The sequence below is a fragment of the Ranitomeya imitator genome, chromosome 2 (assembly GCF_032444005.1).
Source record: "Ranitomeya imitator isolate aRanImi1 chromosome 2, aRanImi1.pri, whole genome shotgun sequence".
Taxonomy (NCBI): domain Eukaryota; kingdom Metazoa; phylum Chordata; class Amphibia; order Anura; family Dendrobatidae; genus Ranitomeya; species Ranitomeya imitator.
In genome coordinates, this window is record NC_091283.1 from 832564679 (window position 1) to 832589179 (window position 24501).

General features: G+C 42.6%; 1 protein-coding gene across 2 annotated transcripts in view; it reads right to left on the bottom strand.

Moving 5' to 3' along the window:
- Positions 1-218: 218 nt before the first annotated feature.
- The window catches only part of LTBR (lymphotoxin beta receptor), a 45137-nt gene continuing 20854 nt past the window's right edge, over positions 219-24501 (bottom strand). For both annotated transcript variants that reach the window (XM_069754095.1, XM_069754094.1), the window contains 7 exons: positions 16151-16235; positions 12508-12627; positions 11546-11734; positions 6695-6793; positions 5390-5409; positions 4615-4651; positions 219-3664 (listed from right to left, as the gene is read on the bottom strand). In XM_069754095.1, the coding sequence (XP_069610196.1) occupies positions 3510-3664; positions 4615-4651; positions 5390-5409; positions 6695-6793; positions 11546-11734; positions 12508-12627; positions 16151-16235 (705 nt within the window). In that variant the 3' untranslated portion in view covers positions 219-3509. The remainder of the gene's footprint in view (positions 3665-4614; positions 4652-5389; positions 5410-6694; positions 6794-11545; positions 11735-12507; positions 12628-16150; positions 16236-24501) is intronic.

The following is a 24501-nucleotide window of genomic DNA, read 5'->3' on the forward strand; positions in this document are numbered from 1 at the left end:
TGCATAGGCAGAAAGCTGGCAATCAGTGATGAGAGGTAAGCATCAATGTGGTGATATTACATGTGACCAGTAGAGGTCACTCCTGGCCAGATAGTACTCATAAAAGGTTATGCTCCTTTTGGAGTGCGCCACCTGGTGGCTGACTGTGATATATACATGAATCAGAGAGTCAAACACTAAAGTCATCACAAACCAGATTGACCAAACGACAACAAAAGTGATGAAAAAGTTGTTCATATTTATTTAATTTCTGAAAAAGAAAGGATGGTGGCTTACAGCAAAACGATTGTCACAGTTTATAGGCGGAACATCTAAAAGTAGAATCTGACCCTGCAAAAACTTCAGCAGTTAAAAGGTATTTCTGGGACTTTATCATTGATAGTTTTGGACATTTTTTTTACTTAAATACATGTAAGTGGGGCTAAAAATCATTCTTGCAATTGGGTGCTGGTAAAAAGTTAGTACCGTTTGCCTTCTGTAGCCCAAGCTACATACTAGCTGCAGAATGAGTCAACTGAGAATCCATCATTGAGCTCTCGCTGACCGTCTGACAGGAGAGATTGTGACTCTTTTAGGTCTTTATGATCTCCTCTCAGCTGATTTATGACCACAGACCACATCAATGATCAATGTGCCGGGAAACGAAAAGCCAAACGGTGCAATGTTTTTAACGAAGCTCAAGTGCAAAAATGATTTTTAGGCCCAAATACATTTATTCAGGTAAAAAAAAAAGTCCCCAAAGCTGTCAAGCTATAACATTGGATATTCTGGATATTCGTATTTGATCGGTGAGGGTCCGTCTCCTGAATCCCGTCTAGACACAATGGTGCTCCAGTGAGCCCCCAACATCTTCTTTGTTTGCGGGGTCTCAGATTTGTGACTGGTACTGATCAACAGTGAGGATAATAAGAATTTATTATGTGCCAGGAAACCCCTTAAAGTGGTTCTTCGGGACTATTATAAGTTTATCCTCTACATCGTCATCAGTAGGGTCCAATGATTTACAAAGAGGCTCGTCCGTCCTCCGAACATGAATGGCCGGTCATAAGGATGGGCCAGCGGTATTATAGTGCCCCTTTGCCCCGCTGAAGGGGTTTGTTCCAAACCGGCCCGAGGAAAGGGATGGTTGTAAAATAAAGAAGAACTCCTGACGTCCCCGAATCCCTGCCAATGCCCCTGCAGTCTCCCCTGGGACCGGAAGTGATGACGCCCCGTCCATACACTCAACTGACCACTGATTGACCACAGGGTCCAGAGTCTGAAGACCCCCCATCCATCATTCCACTTACCCTGCGGCCGATCAGTGGTCTCGTGACTGTACGGACAGGACGTCATCACTTAAAGATCTGATAGAGACCACTGGATCTTTTACAATCATACCTTCCCTCTGGCCATTATAGAATAATGTATGGAACACCCCTTTAATGTCATTTAAACAGGTAATAGAGCCCCCAAAACTCTACTCTGAATTTTTGGAAGGAGTTCTACTTTTACAGCGTCCCTCAAAGACCCTTATATTGATGACTATGGGATAGAGGACATGGCTCATCAAGCATAAACACATACAAAAAAAATCAAGTGACCCACAGCGCCAGTTATAGACCCACAGCCATATTTGTTTTTGATGATAAAGTAAAAAGCAAAGCAGCAAGGAGGGTTATGGTGATTTATGACCAGGGGTGTAGCTACAGGAAGCAGAGGATGAGGTGGCACCGGACCCCGGTCCCTGAGAGCCCAAAAAGTCCCTCTGTCCCATATGAGGAACCTTGTAATACTAATACTCTATATAAGATGGGGACTTTTTACAGATTTTGTATTGGGGCCCATATTACACCTCTAGTTATTATGACCAATGGAAAGCTGGACATGATTTACACTATTGGTCCATAAAGGAGCGGTCGTATTTGGGACAAGATATACCTTAACGAGGTGGTCCACTGTCTGGAGAACCCCTAAAATAATAACACTGTATACACACTTCCCGCACCGGCGTTGTTCCAGCGGTGTCGGTGCCAGGTTCCCCAGGGCTTGCGTCACGTTTTAATGCTATGTGAGACCTGCAACCATCCAGTGGCCACTATTAGGTTGAACACTTTTGCTACTTCTCTTTGTCCGCGGTTCATCCGAAGGTGTCAGAGCAGCAGCCATTAGTGGCGGATGATTGACTGCAGGGCTCACGTGGCATAACAATGACACCAGACCAGGGAAACCCGGCACAAACATCGCTGGAACAGCGCCTGTACAGGAGGCGAGGGCACAGTGTTTTTATTTCATAAGGGGAACTACTGCTTGTTTGGTTAGTGGACAACCCCTTTTCAAATCTCCAAAATATGAAGATATCACTTTTTTGGAGACCTGCATCAATCTCAAGAACAAAGTCTGGTCACGTGCCGACAGGAATGGAGAGGTGGCCTTGGAGATTTTCTAAACTCCAATTCAAAGGATTGGAAAGAAACGCACATGCGCCTCAACTTCTCCATTGCCCATGATACATTTTTTAGATGGCGATAACCTTTTAAATGTTTTGTCTTTGACTAATACAAATCTGAGGAGACGTTCCCATGTTGGGTCAATGCAGACATTCATTTGCATCAAACTGACTTTCCATAAAGAGAAAAGTAAACCCTGGCTTTTAGGCAGTCTCTTGTTTGCCTACTAGGACCAGCTGGTGCAATACATTACATGTCCCTGGAGGTCCACCACCGCCGTTCATCAGTCTGGGGAAGCCCAAGCAGCCTGTCTTTGAGCAAGTCTTCAGACTTTGTTGATCTAGCAAACATTTTTTGAGACTATTCCCAAAGTCGATGCATCCTCCGGAACCCTGGCTCTAAGTTCCTATACATCAGTCCAGAAAATGACTGGCCAACGGTGGTCCAAAGAAGCTCCACAGCCTTGGGGGACATGTGCTCAGGATGGGTGATATATCGTTAATATGTCTTCAAGAAGATGGTAGAAGATTCCACTGGTGTAAATAAGTGGAGAGCTTCTACGGATGATTATGACAAAGGGATGGAAATACCCGCGCACGAAAACCAAAGAATCCATAATGTGTCTTGGAAATGACAGACATCAATGTAAGACCAGCAGATCTTCAGCACCTACAAAATTGTACAGTGAGTTATACTGGGAGTTATAGTGTCCTCCCACTAGTGGCTCCCAATGCCGATGTTCAAAGTCCACTTTTGTGGCTCGATTCACAAAAATCAGTCAAGACCCGTCTTATGCAATAGGATTTACATTACAAATCAAGTCCTGAGTAGTCCGAGAACCCTGAAGACCCCAATATCACAGGGGACAGTATTTCACAATCTGTGGACAGGCCACATGTCCAATTACGCTACTTGCCCATGAGGTTGGCTTTAGGAGTGTAGACCTGCCAAGTCCAGTGATAAGAAGGTCTCGTATGTTACATTCCAACCTAAGGTGACGTAAATCCCACGGTCTGTATCCCGGAGGGTTTATGGAGAAGATGGTGGATCATGGATGAGACACTGCACCACTCATTTGGATCACATAGTAATTACCGCACTTTGCGTAGCATCAGTTTCTTGAATGGGGTGAGACAAAGCTTTCCCTTGCTCCTGTTGGGGCATTTTGTTCGGTTGACCATTCAAAAGAGGAGATGCCGGCCCACCAGTTGCATTGCCAATCACCTCAATACCCACTGCAAAAAAACAAAAACTCTTGTCAATTGATAAGTAGAAGGCTATATAACAATAACCCTGCAATTCAGTGTTCCAAAGAATGAGTTCACTAGACAAATCCGAGCCAATTTTGGAGGAACCATGGATTAAAGGGAATTTGTCACCCAGCCAGGACGTATATGACCTATTAATATGGGCATACAGGTAATAGAAGTGTTACCCTAGTCCTACCTGTATGCCTCATATTAACGGTCTTCCTCTGGAGTGGAAGTCACCAGTGCCGAAGATCCCTGAATGCAGTTCCCATAGAAGGGAGGAAGAGGTACATATTGTGCAGGGCGCAGGCGCGGGATTCCGGAGCCATAACTAACGCTGATGGGAGGGGGTAGTATTACAATAAGGAGAGGAGGCAGGGATTTCTTACAGCACCACATGCCCCGGAGCCTGGAATTAATCGTTAGCATACAGAAAGAATATAACATTTTTCATCAACAAGACCATTAATGTGAAGCATACAGGTAGGACCGGTGTAACATTTCTATTACCTGTATGCCCATATTAATAGGTCATACACGTCCCGGGGGGGGGGGGGGGAGGGTGTCAGATTCCATTTAATGATTTCCTATCTACTGCCACCACTAGAGGGAGCTTAATGCACAGGGAGCTGTATAAATCCCTATGGAATGAGCCCCCCACTAGTGGCAGACATGAGCATTTCATCACATTTGACTGAAAGGAGACTTGGGTTTGGAGCTATTTCAGAACATAGTGATAATAAAATGAAATAAACATTAATTACATGGGCAGTCTTCAGCCCTGGACCCCACTATTAACCACTTCAACAGCCCAAACCACCAGGTATATTCAGCATAATTCCCTAAACCCCTTTAGGGGTATATTAAATGTACCTATAACACTCATCATCCACACATAATGGACGCTACTCAGGCGAGTGCAGCCATTGACTTACCTGCAGTCTGCGTCTGAGGGGCCGATTCTGAGGATCTCTGTATGTGAAGAAAAAGGTTTCAGCATATGGTGAAATTAAGTATAAGGGTAAACTTGGAAATGTTTCTTCTTGGAATAAAAATCCAAATAAATGTTTGATTAGAGGGGATCTGGCTTTAGGGACCCCCGTCGATCAGCAGAGTGAAGGACCGCGGCAGTCCATAGTTGTTGCACAGACACATCGGCACGACTCGGACCCCCACTAATAAAGCATTGCAGCATACAGCTGTAACGCGCCATGGAATAAATGGCGCTATAATAAATAATAATAATACAGCGGCACAGTCCAGGCTGTTCTATGGGGCAATGGAAGGATTCGAAGCATCAGGGCCTATGTGTTAGTGATACCTCTGCACCCCTATAGTTGGCTTGGACTGGCCGACAGGAGAGCAGGAGAATCCTCCGGTGGGCCGCCACCCTCTTATATGAGCAGTACTTGGCACTATACACTGGAATCACTATGTACAGACAGAGGAGGCATCTTATTCATGTAACAATCTACCCGGCTCATTGTTATATAAACTTGTGAATGAGGATAATGTCACATTTGCATGTAGCTGACAAGTGGGGCCCTGCAGTTGGCTACTGGTCGGCCCTTCACAATACAGTCTGACCCCTAGACTCCTGATCACCGATATATTAGGAGCTTTCTGTATTTACAAAGATCCAGAAATCTTCATATCATCCAAATCCCACCTTAACATTTATCATAAGTATCAGCGAGGACAGAATCTCACCTTGTCTTTTATCATGCGACCTGAAAAACAGTAAAAAAAAGAGAAAAAAATTCATGAAACATAAAAATAACAAAGCTGGAACATTACGTAACAACTATCCCAATATGTCTCATGAACCCAGGGGCCAAAAATTAGACAAATTTAGAATGAGAGGGTGTGGGGGTCATTCCTGAGCATCTGGGGGTGTGGGGGTGTACCCACCAGGTTCCTCGTCACTAATCTCTAGGAGCCAAAACCTGGACTTATGAGCTGAGGAAGATGGGTTATCTCTTTCCAAGACGGAGGATAAATGTTTTATCATTAAGGTTCCAACTATGGAGAAGTCCACCAATCCAGAGAACAAAGGTCCTAAAGTCCCCTGTGTGACTAAAGTGTTACTGAGCATGTGCGACCACCGCGACCATCACCTGTCCATGAAGCGCCTACAGAACTTATGGTCGCACATGCTCAGTAACGATTTTATTCACACAGGGGACATTGACTTCCTATTATATGGATTAGTAGAGATTTCACTGGCTGGACCCCCAGTGATCATACACTCATCATTTGTCCTGTGGATAGGTGTTACAGGGAACCTGCCACTCAGAATTACATTAATAAACTAGAGGTGGTGCAGGATGAGGCAGGGTGAAATCTTGTGCCAAAACCTCCTATTTTATTCAAATGCCAGTAGGTGTCAGTATCAGTGCACTTGCAGTCCTCGGCTTCTCTTCGTTTCTCCTCATTTGATTGACAGTGGAGACAGAGACTCCGCTGCATGATGTCAGCTCGCCTCTTCACTGTCAATCAAGAAACAAAATTCAACACTGAACAGAGAGATACGAAATGGAGCCAAGTGCAAGTGCACTGCTGGGTGCATCATTATCAGTGCACTTGCAGTCCCCAGCTACTTTTCGCTTCTTCCCGTTCGGTGCTACCTCCTGGCTCTTGATTCACAGTGGAGACAGAGACTCTGTTGCATGAATTGAGCGTCACCAAAAAGGGAGAAGAGAAGCCGACAAGTGCAAGTACATTTGTGGGGAATCAGTATCAGTGCACTTGCAGTCTTCATTTTATGCCACTTAGCGCAGCTCTCTGCTTTCTGATTGACCGTAGAGAACTGAGGTGACATTGGGCAGCAGAACCTCTATCTCCACTGTCAAAAAAAGTGAAGATTGACGCTAAATGGGGAAAAGCAAAGATCAACAAAGGACTGCAAGTGCACTGATACTGACACACCCACCAGTGCACTTGCACGTCTAATTTGCATATAAATTAAAACAACATAAACTCAGACCAAAGAGTGATATAAAACAACATACGCACCGAAGCGCTTCAACAGCGACGTTTTAATGCATATCACAACTAGAATTATGGTCAGAATGAAAAGCGCCACTCCGAGGATGATCCAGATGGTCCTCGTATCTGCAGGAGATAAAGTCACAGCCACGTTTAGTCCTCGTGGTTCTAGCCTGGTCTTTTCCACAAAGCTCTCCTGTGCTCCATGTTGGATTATTTTTTTTAACATCTGTTTAGTGGAAATAAGTAACTATGGGGCCATAGTAAAACTTGGTACAGAGCTCCACGTGGCCATGACTAGTAAGTGACTAGTGGAAATATTACAAAAATTACACGGACACCTGAGCAGCACCGGACAAAGGAGGAAACGCTCAACTTAAAAATACTGAGATTTCTATGATTTAATTCAGTATTTTTGCTTAAAAGTTTTAAAATTAGTCCTGACTTACTCCAAGTTTATTCTATATATATGTAATGGTAGAAGGACTCACAGGCTTTCTCTATGAGTGGGTGGGGAAAGCAGGACTCACAGGCTTTCTCTATGAGTGGGTGTGGGAAGCAGGACTCACAGGCTTTCTCTATGAGTGGGTGTGGGAAGCAGGACTCGCAGGCTTTCTCTATGAGTGGGTGTGGGAAGCAGGACTCACAGGCTTTCTCTATGAGTGGGTGGAAGAAGCAGGACTCACAGGCTTTCTCAATGAGTGGGTGGAAGAAGCAGGACTCACAGGCTCTCTCTATGAGTGGGTGTGGGAAGCAGGACTTGCAGGCTTTCTCTATGAGTGGGTGTGGGAAGCAGGACTTGCAGGCTTTCTCTATGAGTGGGTGTGGGAAGCAGGACTCACAGGCTTTCTCTATGAGTGGGTGTGGGAAGCAGGACTCACAGACTTTATGAGTGCGTGTGGGAAGCAGGACTCACAGGCTTTCTCTATGAGTGGGTGGGGAAAGCAGGACTCACAGGCTTTCTCTGAGTGGGTGTGGGAAGCAGGACTCAGACTTTCTCTATGAGTGGGTGGGAAAAGCAGGACTCACAGGCTTTCTCTATGAATGGGTGTGGGAAGCAGGACTCACAGACTTTATGAGTGGGTGTGGGAAGCAGGACTCACAGGCTTTCTCTGAGTGGGTGGGACAAGCAGGACTCACAGGCTTTCTCTATGAGTGGGTGGAAGAAGCAGGACTCACAGGCTTTCTCTATGAGTGGGTGGAAGAAGCAGGAGTCACAGGCTTTCTCTATGAGTGGGTGGGGAAAGCAGGACTCACAGGCTTTCTCTATGAGTGGGTGTGGGAAGCAGGACTTACAGGTTTTCTCTATGAGAGGGTGTGAGACACAGGACTCACAGGCTTTCTCAATGATGGGGACATGGCAACTTCTTCTATTAACGCTTCACTACACAGCGATTTTTTTTGTTTTCCTTTTTTTTTTCTTTTTTTTCCTCCCCTTTCTTTCAAGAGCCATAATGTTTTTATTTTTTTCTGAGCATATAGCAGTATGAGGGCTTGTTTCTTGCAGAGCGAGTTGTACTTTTAAATGACACTACACATTTACCATATAGAGTACTGGAAAAGGGGGAAAAATCAAAGTGCGTTGAAATTGCAAAAAAAAGTGCAATTCCACAATGGTTTTACTTTATGTACCATATTTACCATATGGTAAAACTGACCTGGAAATTAGTTTCCGTAGGGCAGTACGAGTACACGGATACCAAACATGTATAGTTGCTTTTTTTTTTATTTAGGTAGTGGAAAAAAAAAATCAGAAATTTGTAAAAAAAAATATATATATTTTTTTTGTTTTTCTCGCCATTTTTCGAGACCCGTAACGTTTTCATTTTTCGGGATCAGGCTCATTTTTGTCTCCTGAAACATTGTTTTTATTGATGCCATTTCAGGGTAGATATGATGTTTTGATCGCCTTTTATTGCAATGTTGCGGAGGACAAAAAACAAAATTCCGGAGTTTTCAGGGTTTTTTTTCATTACGATGTTTACCAATCAAATTAATTTATTTTATATTTTGATAGATCGGGTGACTCTGAACACAGCAAAACAAAGTATTCTTAGTGGGGCAAAATGGACTGATTTGAACTAGTGTTTTTTTTTCTTTACTGGATTTAACAGTGCCCTTGAGAAACTTGAAGCTGTGATCATCCAATAGGCTGTGCTATACACAGCATTGCTCCACCCGCGGCTGCTAGAGGCACATGATGGGTGATTAAATCAACCATCAAGTGCTGGAAAAGCTGTGGGCTCGGCCTGCAAGTCCACATCAAAGGCAGGGACACTAGTTTTGACTTACAAGTGTGTCAAAGGTAGTGGAGGGGTTAACGTTCTAAAAACAAACCCTTTAACAAGGACTTACTGACTACTATACTTCAAGAAGTAAAAGGAAGCAAAAGTATAAAACCTTTCGGGAATATTAATAATTAGAAATACTAAAAAAAAAATCTACTGTCAAATTTGGAAATGGAAGCTCTGACACTTTAAGGCTATGTTCACACATTGCTTTTTTGCTGCATGTTTTTCTGCAGGCTAAATCTGCTCTTTTGGCAGTAAAGAAGCTGCTTGCAAAAAGCAGGTTTGCTGCGTTTCTATAAGCTGCATTTGTCTCTTGTGCATGCTGATAAAGTTTAGTGCTTTAAAAAAAAAAATAATGCAAATTCCTGAGGTTTTTTCAACGAAAATGCAGCAAAACCTGATACCTGCATTTTCTGCTGCGTTGTTTGCACTAACTCATTGTTTTCTATGGGTGATAAAACGCTGAAAGAAGCGACATGCTGCAGTTTTCAAGAACACAGTAGTTTTCCAATTCAGTCAGGGAAGAAAAACAATGTGTGTGCATGAGAATCTCACATTTTGCTGGTACTGTAAAACGCAGTTTAAAATTTGTACTAAAAAACACACTGCCCCCTGACGAAGCTGACGCGAAACGCGCGTTGGGGCCACTGCGTGGAGCATCCTAACTGCCAGCAACTGGGTAAGATTTATCCGGGCACCTTTGTATGTATGATTATATTCTTACTAGAGGTCCTCTGAGCCTGTGCGCACGGCTCAGTGTATTTAGAAATAACAATCATCATGATCTATTTTGGATACTTAATAGTGCCTTGATCTTAGCCCAGTTTTGATTTGCACTAAGCACTTTAGGAAAGGATTTTTTGGCATTGGGTATATCCACGCAGTGTCTTTCCATCTTCCTGCTACCACCATCCCTCTTATTGTTGTTTTAGGTTTATATGTATTGTTGAAACTTGATGTATCAATAGTAGAAATTTGTGGTTGATAATTAATAAAGTTTTGATTATTCATGGACAGTAACTCCGATTCCTCATGATTATTTCTGTATTGTGGAGTGTCCAGCCTATAAGTGTGGCTCTCTCTGTGAGGCTCCCCCACTAGGGTTGTGAGCATGGTAGAGAAATTTGTTAAATATTTCAATTTGGTCTTTTTCTGTTATGGTACTGTAAAACGCAGTTTAAAATTTGTACTAAAAAACACACCGTGTGAACATAGCCTAAGAAAGGGAGGTCAAAGATACGGCTCTCTGCTGTGTCCCTATTCTTACAGCTATGCGAGACTTCCTGCTTCCTGGAGACTGGGATTGTGCAGCATGTAGACGCAGGGGAGATCTGTGCTGCTGCCTTACTGGAGAAATGCAAGATGGATTCCTTCTGTGTATTTTGGATCAGGAGAAAACTGTAAACAGCAACTGAGATAAATCCTGTCACAGCTTCTCCTCTGTGTACAGAAGGTAGTAAGAGACTCAGATTAACCCTTTACAGGCAGCTGATTCTTTCTTTGGCAGATTAACCCTTTACAGGCAGCCATGACCTCCTCTGTTCAACTGTATTTGAGAAGAGTCATAGAACTTCATCTACTTTTGGTTTCAGGATGAGGCCACCATAGAGTGTTGCATGATAAAAGTTGCTTAATACAGTTTCCTCTTGGTATAGCGCTATTGATTCTGAACACCCACATGTTTTTAGATTGTGGTTAGGAACCCTGAATAAACATGGAGAAAACATAAAAACTCCATGACTGAGATCATTGTCAGATTTGAAACCAAAACCCTAGAGCTTCATTTCGACAGTGCCAACCGCTGAGCCACCGTGTGGCCACATCAGGGGGTGAACCGCACTGATGACATCCCCTGCACAGGTGACTACCAGGACACGTGTACGGCCGGCGGGTATCACGCACTATTCATAAGAGTAGGACATGTGCACAACACTCAATGGCAGGTATCGCGCGCGCCTCCTGGCAGGCACCTGTCAACTGGACGGCATCAGTGGCGCTCACCATCCAATGTAGAACTGTGTGTGGCACCGGAGCAACTCTGAAAAGAAAAGTAGGGCCCCATCGTCTATTACAGATTTTCTTGCAATGTTAGTCGCAATGACCTTATAGTGCCGTATAAGTAATACTTTCACAGGATGCTTCCCTAATAATGTGTTTAGTTTGCTAAAACACAATCACAGAGTCCACTTTGCCACCCCCCTTTAAAGCCATCCCTCATCATCCCCTTAGAAAGGATTCATTTTGCAGCGTGCCATAAAGAATCCTTGCAGTACATCGCCCTCTAGTGACAAGCTGAGCCAAATTTAATTCAACCGTAAGTCCCCACGTGAAGGAAATGCTGTGGATTTTACCAGCAGACTGTCGCAGATAAAATCCTGAGGATGAACACAACAGCAGGCAAGTGGGTGACAGCTTACAAATATCCCATGAAGAGGATAACCTTTATTGTACAATTTATCTCAGTGTCTTATTCTTTTAATTTCGGGTAATATGTTTAGGTATTTAGATGGGTTATACAAGAAGGATAAGTGGGGCTGACGTCTGTAACCACCAACACCAGGAATTTTCAATATTCCAAAATCGTCACCTGGTGGGCTCTCCGCTGGTCCTGGTGGTCTCTCCGCTGGTCCTGGTGTAGTGGGATCAAGACTCAAAGAGGGTTCACATAACCGACATGCGTCCAATCCATCGTACATGGCACAAGCTTGACCTTCTGGACAGCCACAGACGGTGTCATGGGTGGAGGAACATGGCTCCTTCTCCACTAAGCTCAGGCCTGTGAGACAGATGGGGTTACTCAGGATAAGAAAAACACCGAGGACGAGGACGGTTTAATAAACTAAATCTTCTGTATTCACAAGGATTAAATTATGGAATACCTGGAAACCATTTTTTTTCTTTTTTTGGAGCAAATAAATTATTCAATTTTGCAACTCCGGGGACGGCCAGTATTTTCCACAAAAATAAAAAAATATTGAAAAATAAGGTTCAATTGGTATTGTGATTTTGCTTGCTTCTTTTTGTCCTTACTGTGTTGGTAAAACCGCAGCATGTTAACTCTTTCAGTGTTTTTTGTATTGTTTTTTTATCCCATAGAAAGCAATAAGTAAGTGCAAAAAAGCAGCAAAAGGTCAGCAAAAAATGTTGCTATCAATCAGTTTTTGCAGCGTTTTTGATGAAAAAAAAATGTTTTGGGTGATTTTTTCCCAAGTTTAAACCACAAGGTCAGGGCCCTCTCCCCTCCTCATGTAAAGAAGCGGGGAATCAATAGTGCTCTAAAAATGAATAATAATACTAATAATGTCTTGTTATCATCACATGAGCCCATCATGGATATTAGTATTAGTGCACTTTAATTAAATTAGTGATATGTGTTAAAGTAAACAATGTCCTACCAATATGTGACAGTAAACACCAATTCAACTCCCCCCTGATGTTTTTACTTAAAAATGTCTTGTATTGGGGGCCTAACACCTTGGTTCTTTAGAGTCCTCAGACAATTCTTGGACCCCCAATAATAGAGTCGGCCCTAGTAAGAGTGTTCCTTACTGCAGGGATAGCAGGGTTTGCATCTTGGTTGGTAGTTCCAGTTTGACGTGAAGGTCCCCTCCTTACACGGCCGGCACAGCGTTTCTGTAGACAGCGTACACGTCTCGCTGCGATAAAATCCTGTAAAAGACAACACAAAACCATCAAAAAGGCGCAAAGCGATAAGATACATTTGCCCCAATTTGCTGGACAGGTTGGACATTTCTCCTTTCTTGTGTCACCTGGTTCATGTTGGCGTTTTCGCATTCTTCTAGACACTTTTTACAACCATCAAGAAAGGTGCAAAAAGTGTCTCAAACACTAAATAAATGTATTTAGATGCCGAATACAACAATTTTAGGGTGCACTTTGTGACCAGACGCACGCTTGTGCCTTCAATGTCTCTCCAGACATAGCGCTGTACACATCAATTATCTTTTAAAGGGGTTCTCCACCTTGGGAAACATTTTTTTTTAACTTATATGCACGTACCATAGTTTTACTAAAAATCATTTTAGCAAATTTGGTTTCACACAAAGTTTTGCACCGTTTGCCTTCTGTAGCCTCTGTGTTCCTATCATGATTCCAGCGCTCAGTGTGTCTTGGACGCAGTGACTGACAGCTTAGTCGTCCAATCTAGTGCAGGGGCATGCTGAGCTGTCTGTATTTTGATTGACAGCTCAGCTGTCCAATCTGAGACTGGGAGATGCCAAGTTTTCTTCAGGTGTTCCGTGTTCCAAGTAATTATCCAGCTACTTAACTAAGCTTTCAGTCCCAGGTGGCTGCTAGTCGTAGCTTTGTGTGGCTTGTCCTTGTATTCAGACATGATCTTCTGTTGCCGGACCCTGGATTTGCCTATTGACTACCCGTTTGTATCACCCCTTTTGATCTTGGAATTGACTCCGGACTGTGACCTGACTAAGCCTTTGTCTCTTCCCTCTATTTAAAATAAATTTTGTATTTATTATCTGAAAATGAGAAATCATCACTATAACATAAAAATGCATTGCTTGTAGACCTCAAATAATGCAAGAAAAACAAGTTCATAATCATTTAGAAATAACAATACTAATGTTTTAACTCGGGAAGAGTTCAGAAATCAATATTTTGTGGAATAAACATGATTTTTAATCACAGCTTTCATGCGTCTTGGCAGCTTTCCACCAGTCTAATACACTGCTTTTGGGTGACCTTATGCCACTCCTGGTACAAACATGTAAGCAGTTCTTCTTTGTTTGATGGCTTGTGACTATCCATCATCCTCTTGATTACATTCCAGAGGTTTTCAATGGGGTTCAGGTCTGGAGATTGGGCGACCATGACAGGGATTTGATGTGGTGGTCCTTCATCCACACATTGATTGACCTAGCTGTGTGGCATGGCGCCTTGTCCTGCTGGAAAAAACAGTCCTCAGAGTTGGGGATCATTGCCTGAGTAGAAGGAATCAACTGTTTTTCCAGGATAACCTGGTATGGGGCTTGATTCATACGTCCTTCACAAAGATTAATCTGCCCAATTCCAGCCTTGCTGAAGCATTCCCAGATCATCACCGATCCTCCACCAAATTTCACAATCAATGCAAGACGCTATGGCTTGTTCGCCTCTTCAGGTCTCCTCTGTCTAACCATTAAACGACCAGGTGTTGGGCAAAGCTGAAAATTAGACTCATCAGAGAAGATTACCTTACTCCAGTCCTCTATTGTCCAATCCTTATGGTCTTTGGCAAACGTCAGCCTGGCTCTCCTTTGCTTCTCATTGATGAAAGGCTTTTTTTCTAGCTTTACATGACTTGAGCTCTGCCACTAGGAGCCTGTTATGAACTGTTCTTGCCATGCACTTCACCCCAGCTGCCATTTGCCATTCCTTTTGTAGGTCACTTGATGTCATCCTGCAGTTGCTGAGTGACATTCCAATAAGATGACGGTCATCCCGGTCAGTGGAGAGTCGTTTTCGCCCTCTGCCAGTCTGTAGCTTCGTTGTCCTTATAGTCTGCCGCTTGACCTTGTTGTAATGGAGTGCCATCTTAGAAATTTTAAGGATGGAGACCACATGACGCTCACTGTGTCCCTCTGCTAGTAAAATCAGAATTGACCCCTTCTTTTTCTCACTCACGAGTTTTCTTTTCAACACCTTTGGCATGGTTAAAAGTTATTTTTTCATTCCAACTACTTTTGGGATATTTATAGCACTTGTTTTGCCATCCAGCTTGTCCTATTGCAGGAGGATTGTGAACACCACAGCGGGGTTTTTATACTTTCCTTTGTTACATAAGATTTGGTTCAGGTGATCACCTAATCAGAAGCACATTAAGTAGAATGAGGCGTCCTCTGGCTGGAATTCAACCGACACTGGAATGGAATGGCTGTCTGACATGTATAGAAGCAGATTTTTATTAAACTGTGCAGTGGTCTCTTAATTTTTTCCAGAGCTGTATATGTATAATATAACGGCAACTGTTAGTGCATACCCTAGGTATGAATTATCTGGAGAGTCTTTACTGGCACAAAGGCATACTGATAAAACAGTCAGCCCCAACAATAACCCATAGCACCAGAAGTAATTGTGACATAGACATAACCAATGTGCACCCAGAAACACTCTCCTATAACTGTACAGCGCTCAGTTGTGGCCCCTGGCACTGCGCTATTGCAATAACTCAGTAAGGAGGACTTGACCTTTACTACATTGCTGCTGCCATTGCGCAGTATCTGATTCAGCATGTTATTACTCAGGAACTCTGGGCAGTTTCTGGAACATCGTCGCCTCCTCCGCCATAAAGTAGAAGTGCAGATTTCCTCTTTCTGAGAAGGAAGTAAGAATTCTCTGGCTTGGTCGATCTCCTACTCCTCCTGGGTTTTGTAATATGTCACGGTTACTGTACTGTTATCGTATGAGTATTGCTCACGTTATAGAATTTCTCACGATTAGCTTCCAGTCGTTCAAAACAAGGATTATAGACGGAAAAAAATGTTTTCTTCAGTGTTTTTTTATTTTTTGCAAAATAAACATAGGCTTTATATTTATATTCAGTGTTTTTTTTTAAATAGTTTTTCCTCCTTTTCCTCCTCTGAAGTTGAAGCAAAAAAACCAAAACCTTTCCTTATGTGTTATATCACTGCGCTGACAAAGATAGAAGCGAAGTCCCAGTTTTTACCGAGCGTTTGGTGAACGTTCAGATTCTATTAGAATTTTTCATTTTTTTTTTCATTATATTTCAGATGACTTTTCAGAATAAGACGTCCTGTGTGTATATGAGGAATAACACTATTTGTGATTTGTAGTTGTCTCTGATCTATTAGATGGAGACTAGATGCTATCATGTCTTCCATACACAGCACACTTGAGGGATTCCTTTTCTTTCGCACAAGCTGCAGCATGGAGAACATTATACAGAAGTACTGAGCAGTGCAGCTGTGAATCCAGTATTGGGGGTAAGATAAATCGCTAAGTAGAAAGCAGAAGTGTGTGGTTCGTCTGTGCTTCTCTCGGTCACTCACTAGGCAGGTGTAATCTGATCCCTCAGTGAGCTGGTAGTCCATCTTGTTAAGAGTAGGATAGATTTTAGTTGTTTTTTCAGAATAAAATGATGAGTTCATTAGGAAAGGAGAGAAGAAGTGGCTGAAAAAAAAATCCCAAATCAAAAGTACATCATAAAACATCTCACCTGATTGACAGCGGTCACAGCATATGTTCAATTCTTCATTTAGGAACTGTGTTTTATTGCAGGAAACTTGTTCAAGCGCAAAAATCTGAGTAAAGAAAATGTGATATTGAACATGAGAGCAGAATAATTTTACACCACATTGACAGTAGTTCATGGCTTTGATGACTGCCACTCCCTTCCACTATTCCAGTCCCATTACTTTCCTAGATGCTCCTCAACCACTGCTCCAGTCCAATTCATTTCATAGATGTTTTACGTAGATTGGACTGTATCACCAAAATTCCTCTAGTGGCCAGAAAGATAACGTGTCCGTATGATATAGGATTTTATTGGTTGTTTTCTAGGACTTTTGTGTATATATTTATTTATATATGTTTTAAAACTTTAAAGTCTAAGTACTGCACCTATCCGTCCCTTCCTCGTTACGGTGTCGTAATAACGATATTTTATATACTGGAAATTGCCCTCTACCGTTATACTGGACTTGGGGGGAGCATCTACATTTTAATATTAATGATATAAATACAATTTTTGATTTTAAAATGTATGTAGGGATCACAGATGACTATAGAGGATAGTGGTTCAATTTCCATCACTTATGTCCTGGCCTCTCACTATTTAGTATTGGCGTTAGGGTGTATACATAAATGCATAGGCACTGGGTAGTCGGGGGTTAAAAGAATGGGTGGTACACAAACTCAGCTATAGAGGATATAAGGAAGGGACATCCTAGGGAGCGGTAACCCTGAGGAAGAAGAGCGTGGCTCCCCGAAACACGTTGGTTAGCTCCGTCCCCTCTTTTTTGAGCGCCTCAGCGCTACATGAATATTGACACAGTGGGCACTACTTTGTCTGTATCCCAGCAGCAAAGGATAATTGAGATAATAGGGTGAGCGCCAGTGTGACCATTTGTGATACTGGAAAGAAATATATCTTGGTACCGGGTTAGCCAGTAAATAGAAAAATATTTAGAATTGAGAGTCCTCAGTGGTTGATACCTTTTAATGGCTAACTGAAAAGATGGTAACAAATTGCAGCTTTCGAGACTACATACGTCTCTTCATCAGGCAAAGACTAAAACAAATTCTGAAGAATCACATATTTATGCACAACATAGTATTGAAAAAAAAAAAGGAGGGGAAAAAAAACATGGATAAGCCAGATGACATGAAGCAGAATTACCATGGGTGATAAACAGTTACGTCCATAAATATTGGGCCAATTCTTAGATAAGGATTGTTTTATTGTCCTGTGATTAGGGTCTCTGTTGTGATGACCCCACATGGTCTGATGGGCAAGTTCCTTAGTTGATGTAAAAAGACATAAATCCGTGTGACACATTCATTCCTGCAGTTAGAGTGTTAAAGGTCGTCATCAGTTTATATACCCAGACTCCTGTATTTCTGCGATTTGAAGTTACCTTTTAGTACAAGTAATTTCATGTCCATAATGATATGATTAATGGCATCAAACATGAAATTACTTGTACTAAAAGGTAACTTCAAATCGCAGAAAGAAAGGAGACTATTCTAGTCCCATTACTTTCCTGGATGCTCCCTGTCACGTACCCGCTTCTCAGCACGCGACTTGGGGTTGCGCCTGCAAGGGTTAATCTATCTCCCCTCTCTCAGTCCAGCATTCAACCTCTGTCCTATGCTGTAATGGGAGCATAAATCATACACCGACCCAGGCCACACACCCGCTCATACACGCTGCCACCACTCACCGAACACATGGGCGATGAGTCCTGGAAATATTACTACTACTGTCTGCCACTCCTCAGGCTCACACAGTTTAAGGTTATGTATTCTTTAGAACATACAAGGTTCAACTTGTTAAAGTTTTATGCTTTAATACAAAAAGGGTACAGTGCTTACATTAAGAAAAAAGGTATAAAAATATGATAAATAAGAGACATACAACTATGCAAAACAGTTATAAAAATAAACAGGAGAAAACTTACAGAAATAGCTAACATTGTAGTCTGCTTTCTGCTCCCTGAGGGGGGATGAATATGGACTGGAACACATCAGCTCGGCTGCCCTCAATCTGTGAACCCAATTCTATGTATACAGGCCTAATTTATATAGTCACCCTGGAGGTCAGATTTCTAGAACAGCCTCTCAGGTTGATATTATAATTGCTTGTTTTTCACTGGGCCATGGCCACTCCGCCAATGAATATATTATTTTCTCTGAAATTCTTTGTGCAAAGTTTCCTACAGATAGATAGTGTCAGACTGTAATTGACATCTCTCTTCAAAAGAGGTAGAAGGTGTGAAATGTTTCCCTTTCCTGGCTCCCAGCAACACTCCCTGGTGAGATTGGAGACAGTAGACTGCTTGGTCAGGATGCCATATGCTGTGACCCCCTGTGATACCTGCAGTTTCAGGACAGATGTTAAATTATTGCTAGTCACACATATATACCTCTACATATTTCACAGCACTCCCTCTCTACTATTCTAGTTGCATTACTTTCCTGGATGCTCCTCCTCCATTATTCTGGTCCTATTACTTTCCTGGATGCTCCCCCTCCACTATTGTAGCCCCATTACTTTCCTGGATGCTCCCCCTCCACTATTATAGCCACATTACTTTCCTGGATGCTCCTCCTCCATTATTCTGGTCCTATTACTTTCCTGGATGCTCCCCCTCCACTATTGTAGCCCCATTACTTTCCTGGATGCTCCCCCTCCACTATTCTAGTCTCATTACTTTCCTGTATGCTCCCCCTCCATTATTCTAGTCCCATTACTTTCCTGGATGATCCCCCTCCACTATTCTAGTCCCATTACTTTCCTGGATGTTCCCTCTCCACTATTCTAGTCCCATTACTTTCCTGGATGCTCCCCCTCCATTATTCTAGTCCCATTACTTTCCTGGATGCTCCCCCTCCATTATTCTAGTCCCATTACTTTCCTGGATGCTCCCTCTCCATTATTCTAGTCCCATTACTTTCCTGGATGCTCCCTCTCCATTATTCTAGTCCCATTACGTTCCTGGATGCTCCTCCCCCACTACTCTAGTCCCATTACTTTCCTGGATGCTCCTCCTCCACTATTATAGCCCCATTACATTCCTGGATGTTCCTCCTCCACTATTATAGCCCCATTACTTTCCTGGATGCTCCCCCTCCAGTATTCAAGTCTCATTACTTTCCTGGATGCCCCCATCCACTATTCTAGTCCAATTACTTTCCTGGATGCTCCCCCTCCACTATTCTAGTCTCATTACTTTCCTGGATGCTCCCGCTCCATTATTCTAGTCCCATTACTTTCCTGGATGCTCTCCCTCCACTATTATAGCCACATTACTTTCCTGGATGCTCCCCCTCCACTATTGTAGCCCCATTACTTTCCTGGATGCTCCCCCTCCACTATTATAGCCACATTACTTTCCTGGATGCTCCTCCTCCATTATTCTGGTCCTATTACTTTCCTGGATGCTCCCCCTCCACTATTGTAGCCCCATTACTTTCCTGGATGCTCCCCCTCCACTATTCTAGTCTCATTACTTTCCTGTATGCTCCCCCTCCATTATTCTAGTCCCATTACTTTCCTGGATGATCCCCCTCCACTATTCTAGTCCCATTACTTTCCTGGATGTTCCCTCTCCACTATTCTAGTCCCATTACTTTCCTGGATGCTCCCCCTCCATTATTCTAGTCCCATTACTTTCCTGGATGCTCCCTCTCCATTATTCTAGTCCCATTACTTTCCTGGATGCTCCCTCTCCATTATTCTAGTCCCATTACGTTCCTGGATGCTCCTCCCCCACTACTCTAGTCCCATTACTTTCCTGGATGCTCCTCCTCCACTATTATAGCCCCATTACATTCCTGGATGTTCCTCCTCCACTATTATAGCCCCATTACTTTCCTGGATGCTCCCCCTCCAGTATTCTAGTCCCATTACTTTCCTGGATGCTCCTCCTCCACTATTCTAGTCTCATTACTTTCCTGGATGCTCCCCCTCCATTATTCTAGTCTCATTACTTTCCTGGATGCTCCTCCTCCACTATTCTAGTCCCATTACTTTCCTGGATGCTCCCCCTCCACTATTATAGCCCCATTACTTTCCTGGATGCTCCCCCTCCACTATTATAGCCACATTACTTTCCTGGATGCTCCCCCTCCATTATTCTAGTCTCATTACTTTCCCGGATGCTCCCCCTCCACTATTCTAGTCCCATTACTTTCCCGGATGCTCCCCCTCCACTATTCTAGTCCCATTACTTTCCCGGATGCTCCCCCTCCACTATTCTAGTCCCATTACTTTCCCGGATGCTCCCCCTCCACTATTCTAGTCCCATTACTTTCCTGGATGCTCCCCCTCCACTATTCTAGTCCCATTACTTTCCTGGATGCTCCCCCTCCACTATTCTAGTCCCATTACTTTCCTGGATGCTCCCCCTCCACTATTCTAGTCCCATTACTTTCCTGGATGCTCCCCCTCCATTATTCTAGTCTCATTACTTTCCTGGATGCTCCCCCTCCACTATTCTAGTCCCATTACTTTCCTGGATGTTCCCTCTCCATTATTCTAGTCCCATTACTTTCCTGGATGCTCCCTCTCCATTATTCTAGTCCCATTACTTTCCTGGATGCTCCCGCTCCATTATTATAGCCCCATTACTTTCCCATCACAAAAAGGAGAAGACCCCTACTGATATAATAATCTAAAAAGTTTGAAGTCAAATCATCTAAGTAATAAAATATGAATATTATTGGAAACGAATGAAAAACACAATAACGCAAAATCTCAAAATATGTAGATATAACAGTAGTAAATAAGCGAGGTTCTCAGTGAAGGTTCAAAAAATGTGGAAACATAGACCCAAAAGTGAAGAAATGGGCAGTAAAAGGTAATTCACTGGCAAACAAAATAAACGGAATGAAATAAAGATAAAACAGACCAGTCTCAATGTGTATAAATAATCAATAACCATCCCTGCAAAATGTGCAATTTGTCCATAGCACAATAGAGAACATATGAATTGCACCATATATAAGGGATAATACTATGTTATACAAATAAGACACCAGTGTTTGGTGCAAACCCTATGTAAATGGATCATAAATACAGCGAGTGTCAACCAGCCAGGTGGTCCTTACCCATGTTTGTATTATATAACTCAGAATCCCTGGACACAATTCACACTGAACAGGCTGCAGCTTCCACATGGTTCTCTGCAGTTCCAACACACGGACTGCACAGCTTTCCTAGCTGACCCGTGCAGTCTTCATTCAGAGAGAGACTCTGGCTTGTCTCCCTCCCAGCTACAGCTTACATTTTGGCTGGTCACTCACCAGCAGCACACTCGGCTTTGCTCCATCCAGCAGACTGACACACAATCTGCTGGATGGATGGGTAATACTGTTAAACAAGTTTTCTCGAGTTATATAGCCAATTATGCAGTGAGCTCCCCCTACTGGTGACTGCAGACAGGCAGAATTATATCATTTATCTAGCCAGGTAAATATAATCAGCACAGAAATCTTACCGAGATAGATTGAGGCTCTGTGCTGGCTCATTCCAACATCTACAACTAACAATTGTTTTCATATATGTAGTTCTATGGAGATATTGTTTTACCCAAAGTCACGCCCAAATAATAAAGCTTGGCCACAGAATCTGGGTGTGGTGGAATAACCAGACATAAAAGTCATTACACCAATGAAACACAGAAACAGCAGTCCCCCTCTCCTGATATAGGTGATAACAGGGAACAATAGACTAAAGTTACTGTTAACTAAAGGTACCGTCACACTAGACGATATCGCTAGCGATCCGTGACGTTGCAGCGTCCTGGCTAGCGATATCGTCCAGTGTGACAGGCAGCAGCGATCAGGCCCCTGCTGTGCTGTCGCTGGTCGGGGAAGAAAGTCCAGAACTTTATTTGGTCGCTGGACTCCTCGCAGACATCGCTGAATCGGCGTGTGTGACACCGATTCAGCGATGTCTTCACTGGTAACCAGGGTAAACATTGGGTAACTAAGCGCAGGGCCGCGCTTAGTAACCCGATGTTTACCCTGGTTACCATCCTAAAAGTAAAAAAAACAAACACTACATACTTACCTACAGCCGTCTGTCCTCCAGCGCTGTGCTCTGCACTCCTCCTGTACTGTCTGTGTGAGCGTCGGTCAGCCGGAAAGCAGAGCGGTGACGTCACCGCTCTGCTTTCCGGCCGCTGTGCTCACAGCCAGTACAGGAGGAGAGCAGAGCACAGCGCTGGAGGACAGACGGCTGTAGGTAAGTATGTAGTGTTTGTTTTTTTTACTTTTAGGATGGTAACCAGGGTAAACATCGGGTTACTAAGCGCAGCCCTGCGCTTAGTTACCCGATGTTTACCCTGGTTACCGGCATCGTTGGTCGCTGGAGAGCGGTCTGTGTGACAGCTCTCCAGCGACCAAACAGCGACGCTGCAGCGATCCGGATCGTTGTCGGTATCGCTGCAGCGTCGCTAAGTGTGACGGTACCTTTAGTGAAAGTTGGATTTAGCAGAAATTGAGATGATAAGCGGCTTTATCCCATCATGTCGTGCTGGAGTTGTCGCTTTGCAACAACTAGAGAAAAAATAGAGCCTGAAATATAATTAGTAAAATGCCCATACAAGAAGTAAACGCTGGAGAAGAAGCCAGGTCATACTAAGAAACCCTGATAAGTTCCAGTAAACCAGAAATCCCCCGACTAAATGTTGTGATGGGACAGAAAACAAAACAAACTGTAAATGTCAGAATCCAAGAAACCTTTATACAGTACAGCTGCCTAATCTCACATGGGCAGATAACTCCCTATATCACTTCTCAGGACTGGACAGTATTATAATATATATATATAGCACTTATATGCTTGTACATAGGGGCAGTAGTATAGTAGTTCTATTCTTGTACATAGGAGCAGTATTATAGTAGTTCTATTCTTGTACATATGGGCAGTATTATAGTAGTTATATTCTTGTACATAGCGGACAGTATTATAGTAGTTCTATTCTTGTACATAGGGGCAGTATTATAGTAGTTCTATTCTTGTACATAGGGGCAGTATTATAGTAGTTCTATTCTTGTACATAGGGGCAGTATTATAGTAGTTCTATTCTTGTACATAGGGGCAGTATTATAGTAGTTCTATTCTTGTACATAGGGGCAGTATTATAGTAGTTATATTCTTGTACATAGGGGCAGTAGTATTATAGTAGTTCTATTCTTGTACATAGGAGCAGTATTATAGTAGTTATATTCTTGTACATAGGGGCAGTATTATAGTAGTTACATTCTTGTACATAGGAGCAGTATTATAGTAGTTATATTCTTGTACATAGGGGCAGTATTATAGTAGTTATATTCTTCTACATAGGGGCAGTATTATAGTAGTTATATTCTTGTACATAGGGGCAGTATTATAGTAGTTACATTCTTGTACATAGGGGCAGTATTATAGTAGTTATATTCTTGTACATAGGGGCAGTATTATAGTAGTTATATTCTTGTACATAGGGGCAGTATTATAGTAGTTATATTCTTTTACATAGGGGCAGTATTATAGTAGTTACATTCTTGTACATAGGAGCAGTATTATAGTAGTTATATTCTTGTACATAGGAGCAGTATTATAGTAGTTACATTCTTGTACATAGGGGCAGTATTATAGTAGTTATATTCTTTTAGATAGGGGCAGTATTATAGTAGTTATATTCTTGTACATAGGGGCAGTATTATAGTAGTTATATTCTTGTACATAGGGGCAGTATTATAGTAGTTATATTCTTGTACATAGGGGCAGTATTATAGTAGTTATATTCTTGTACATAGGGGCAGTATTATAGTAGTTATATTCTTGTACATAGGGGCAGTATTATAGTAGTTATATTCTTGTACATAGGGGACAGTATTATAGTAGTTATATTCTTGTAAATTGCGCCATGTGCTTATTCCTATAAACCATTTGTCTTCCATTATTGTTGCCACTTCCCTTCTCATGTCAGTTAACATTAATCAACAGGAGGGAACAATAAGAACAGGAAACACTTTTTCCATCATAAATAGATTATGAAATGCGTCTTTCATCCTGAAGAACAATTAAAGTGAAAAGCCACTGAAGCATCAGACAGTAAGATTCTTTACGTGTTATTGTAGCTAATGATTGCAATAAAACAAAAAAAGATTGAAGTAAGAAGAAGATAGTATCCTATGTCTAAGTTGAGGTTTCATGGTTAGAACTGATAACCCCCAAATCATGCAAATGTTGCTGTAATGATTCAGTTTTGACGCCACGGTGCCATACATGTTCAGCGCGGGGATGGCATGGGCATAGGCGTTGTACCTGCACCAGCAGTGTTGGGCCCTGCTAAT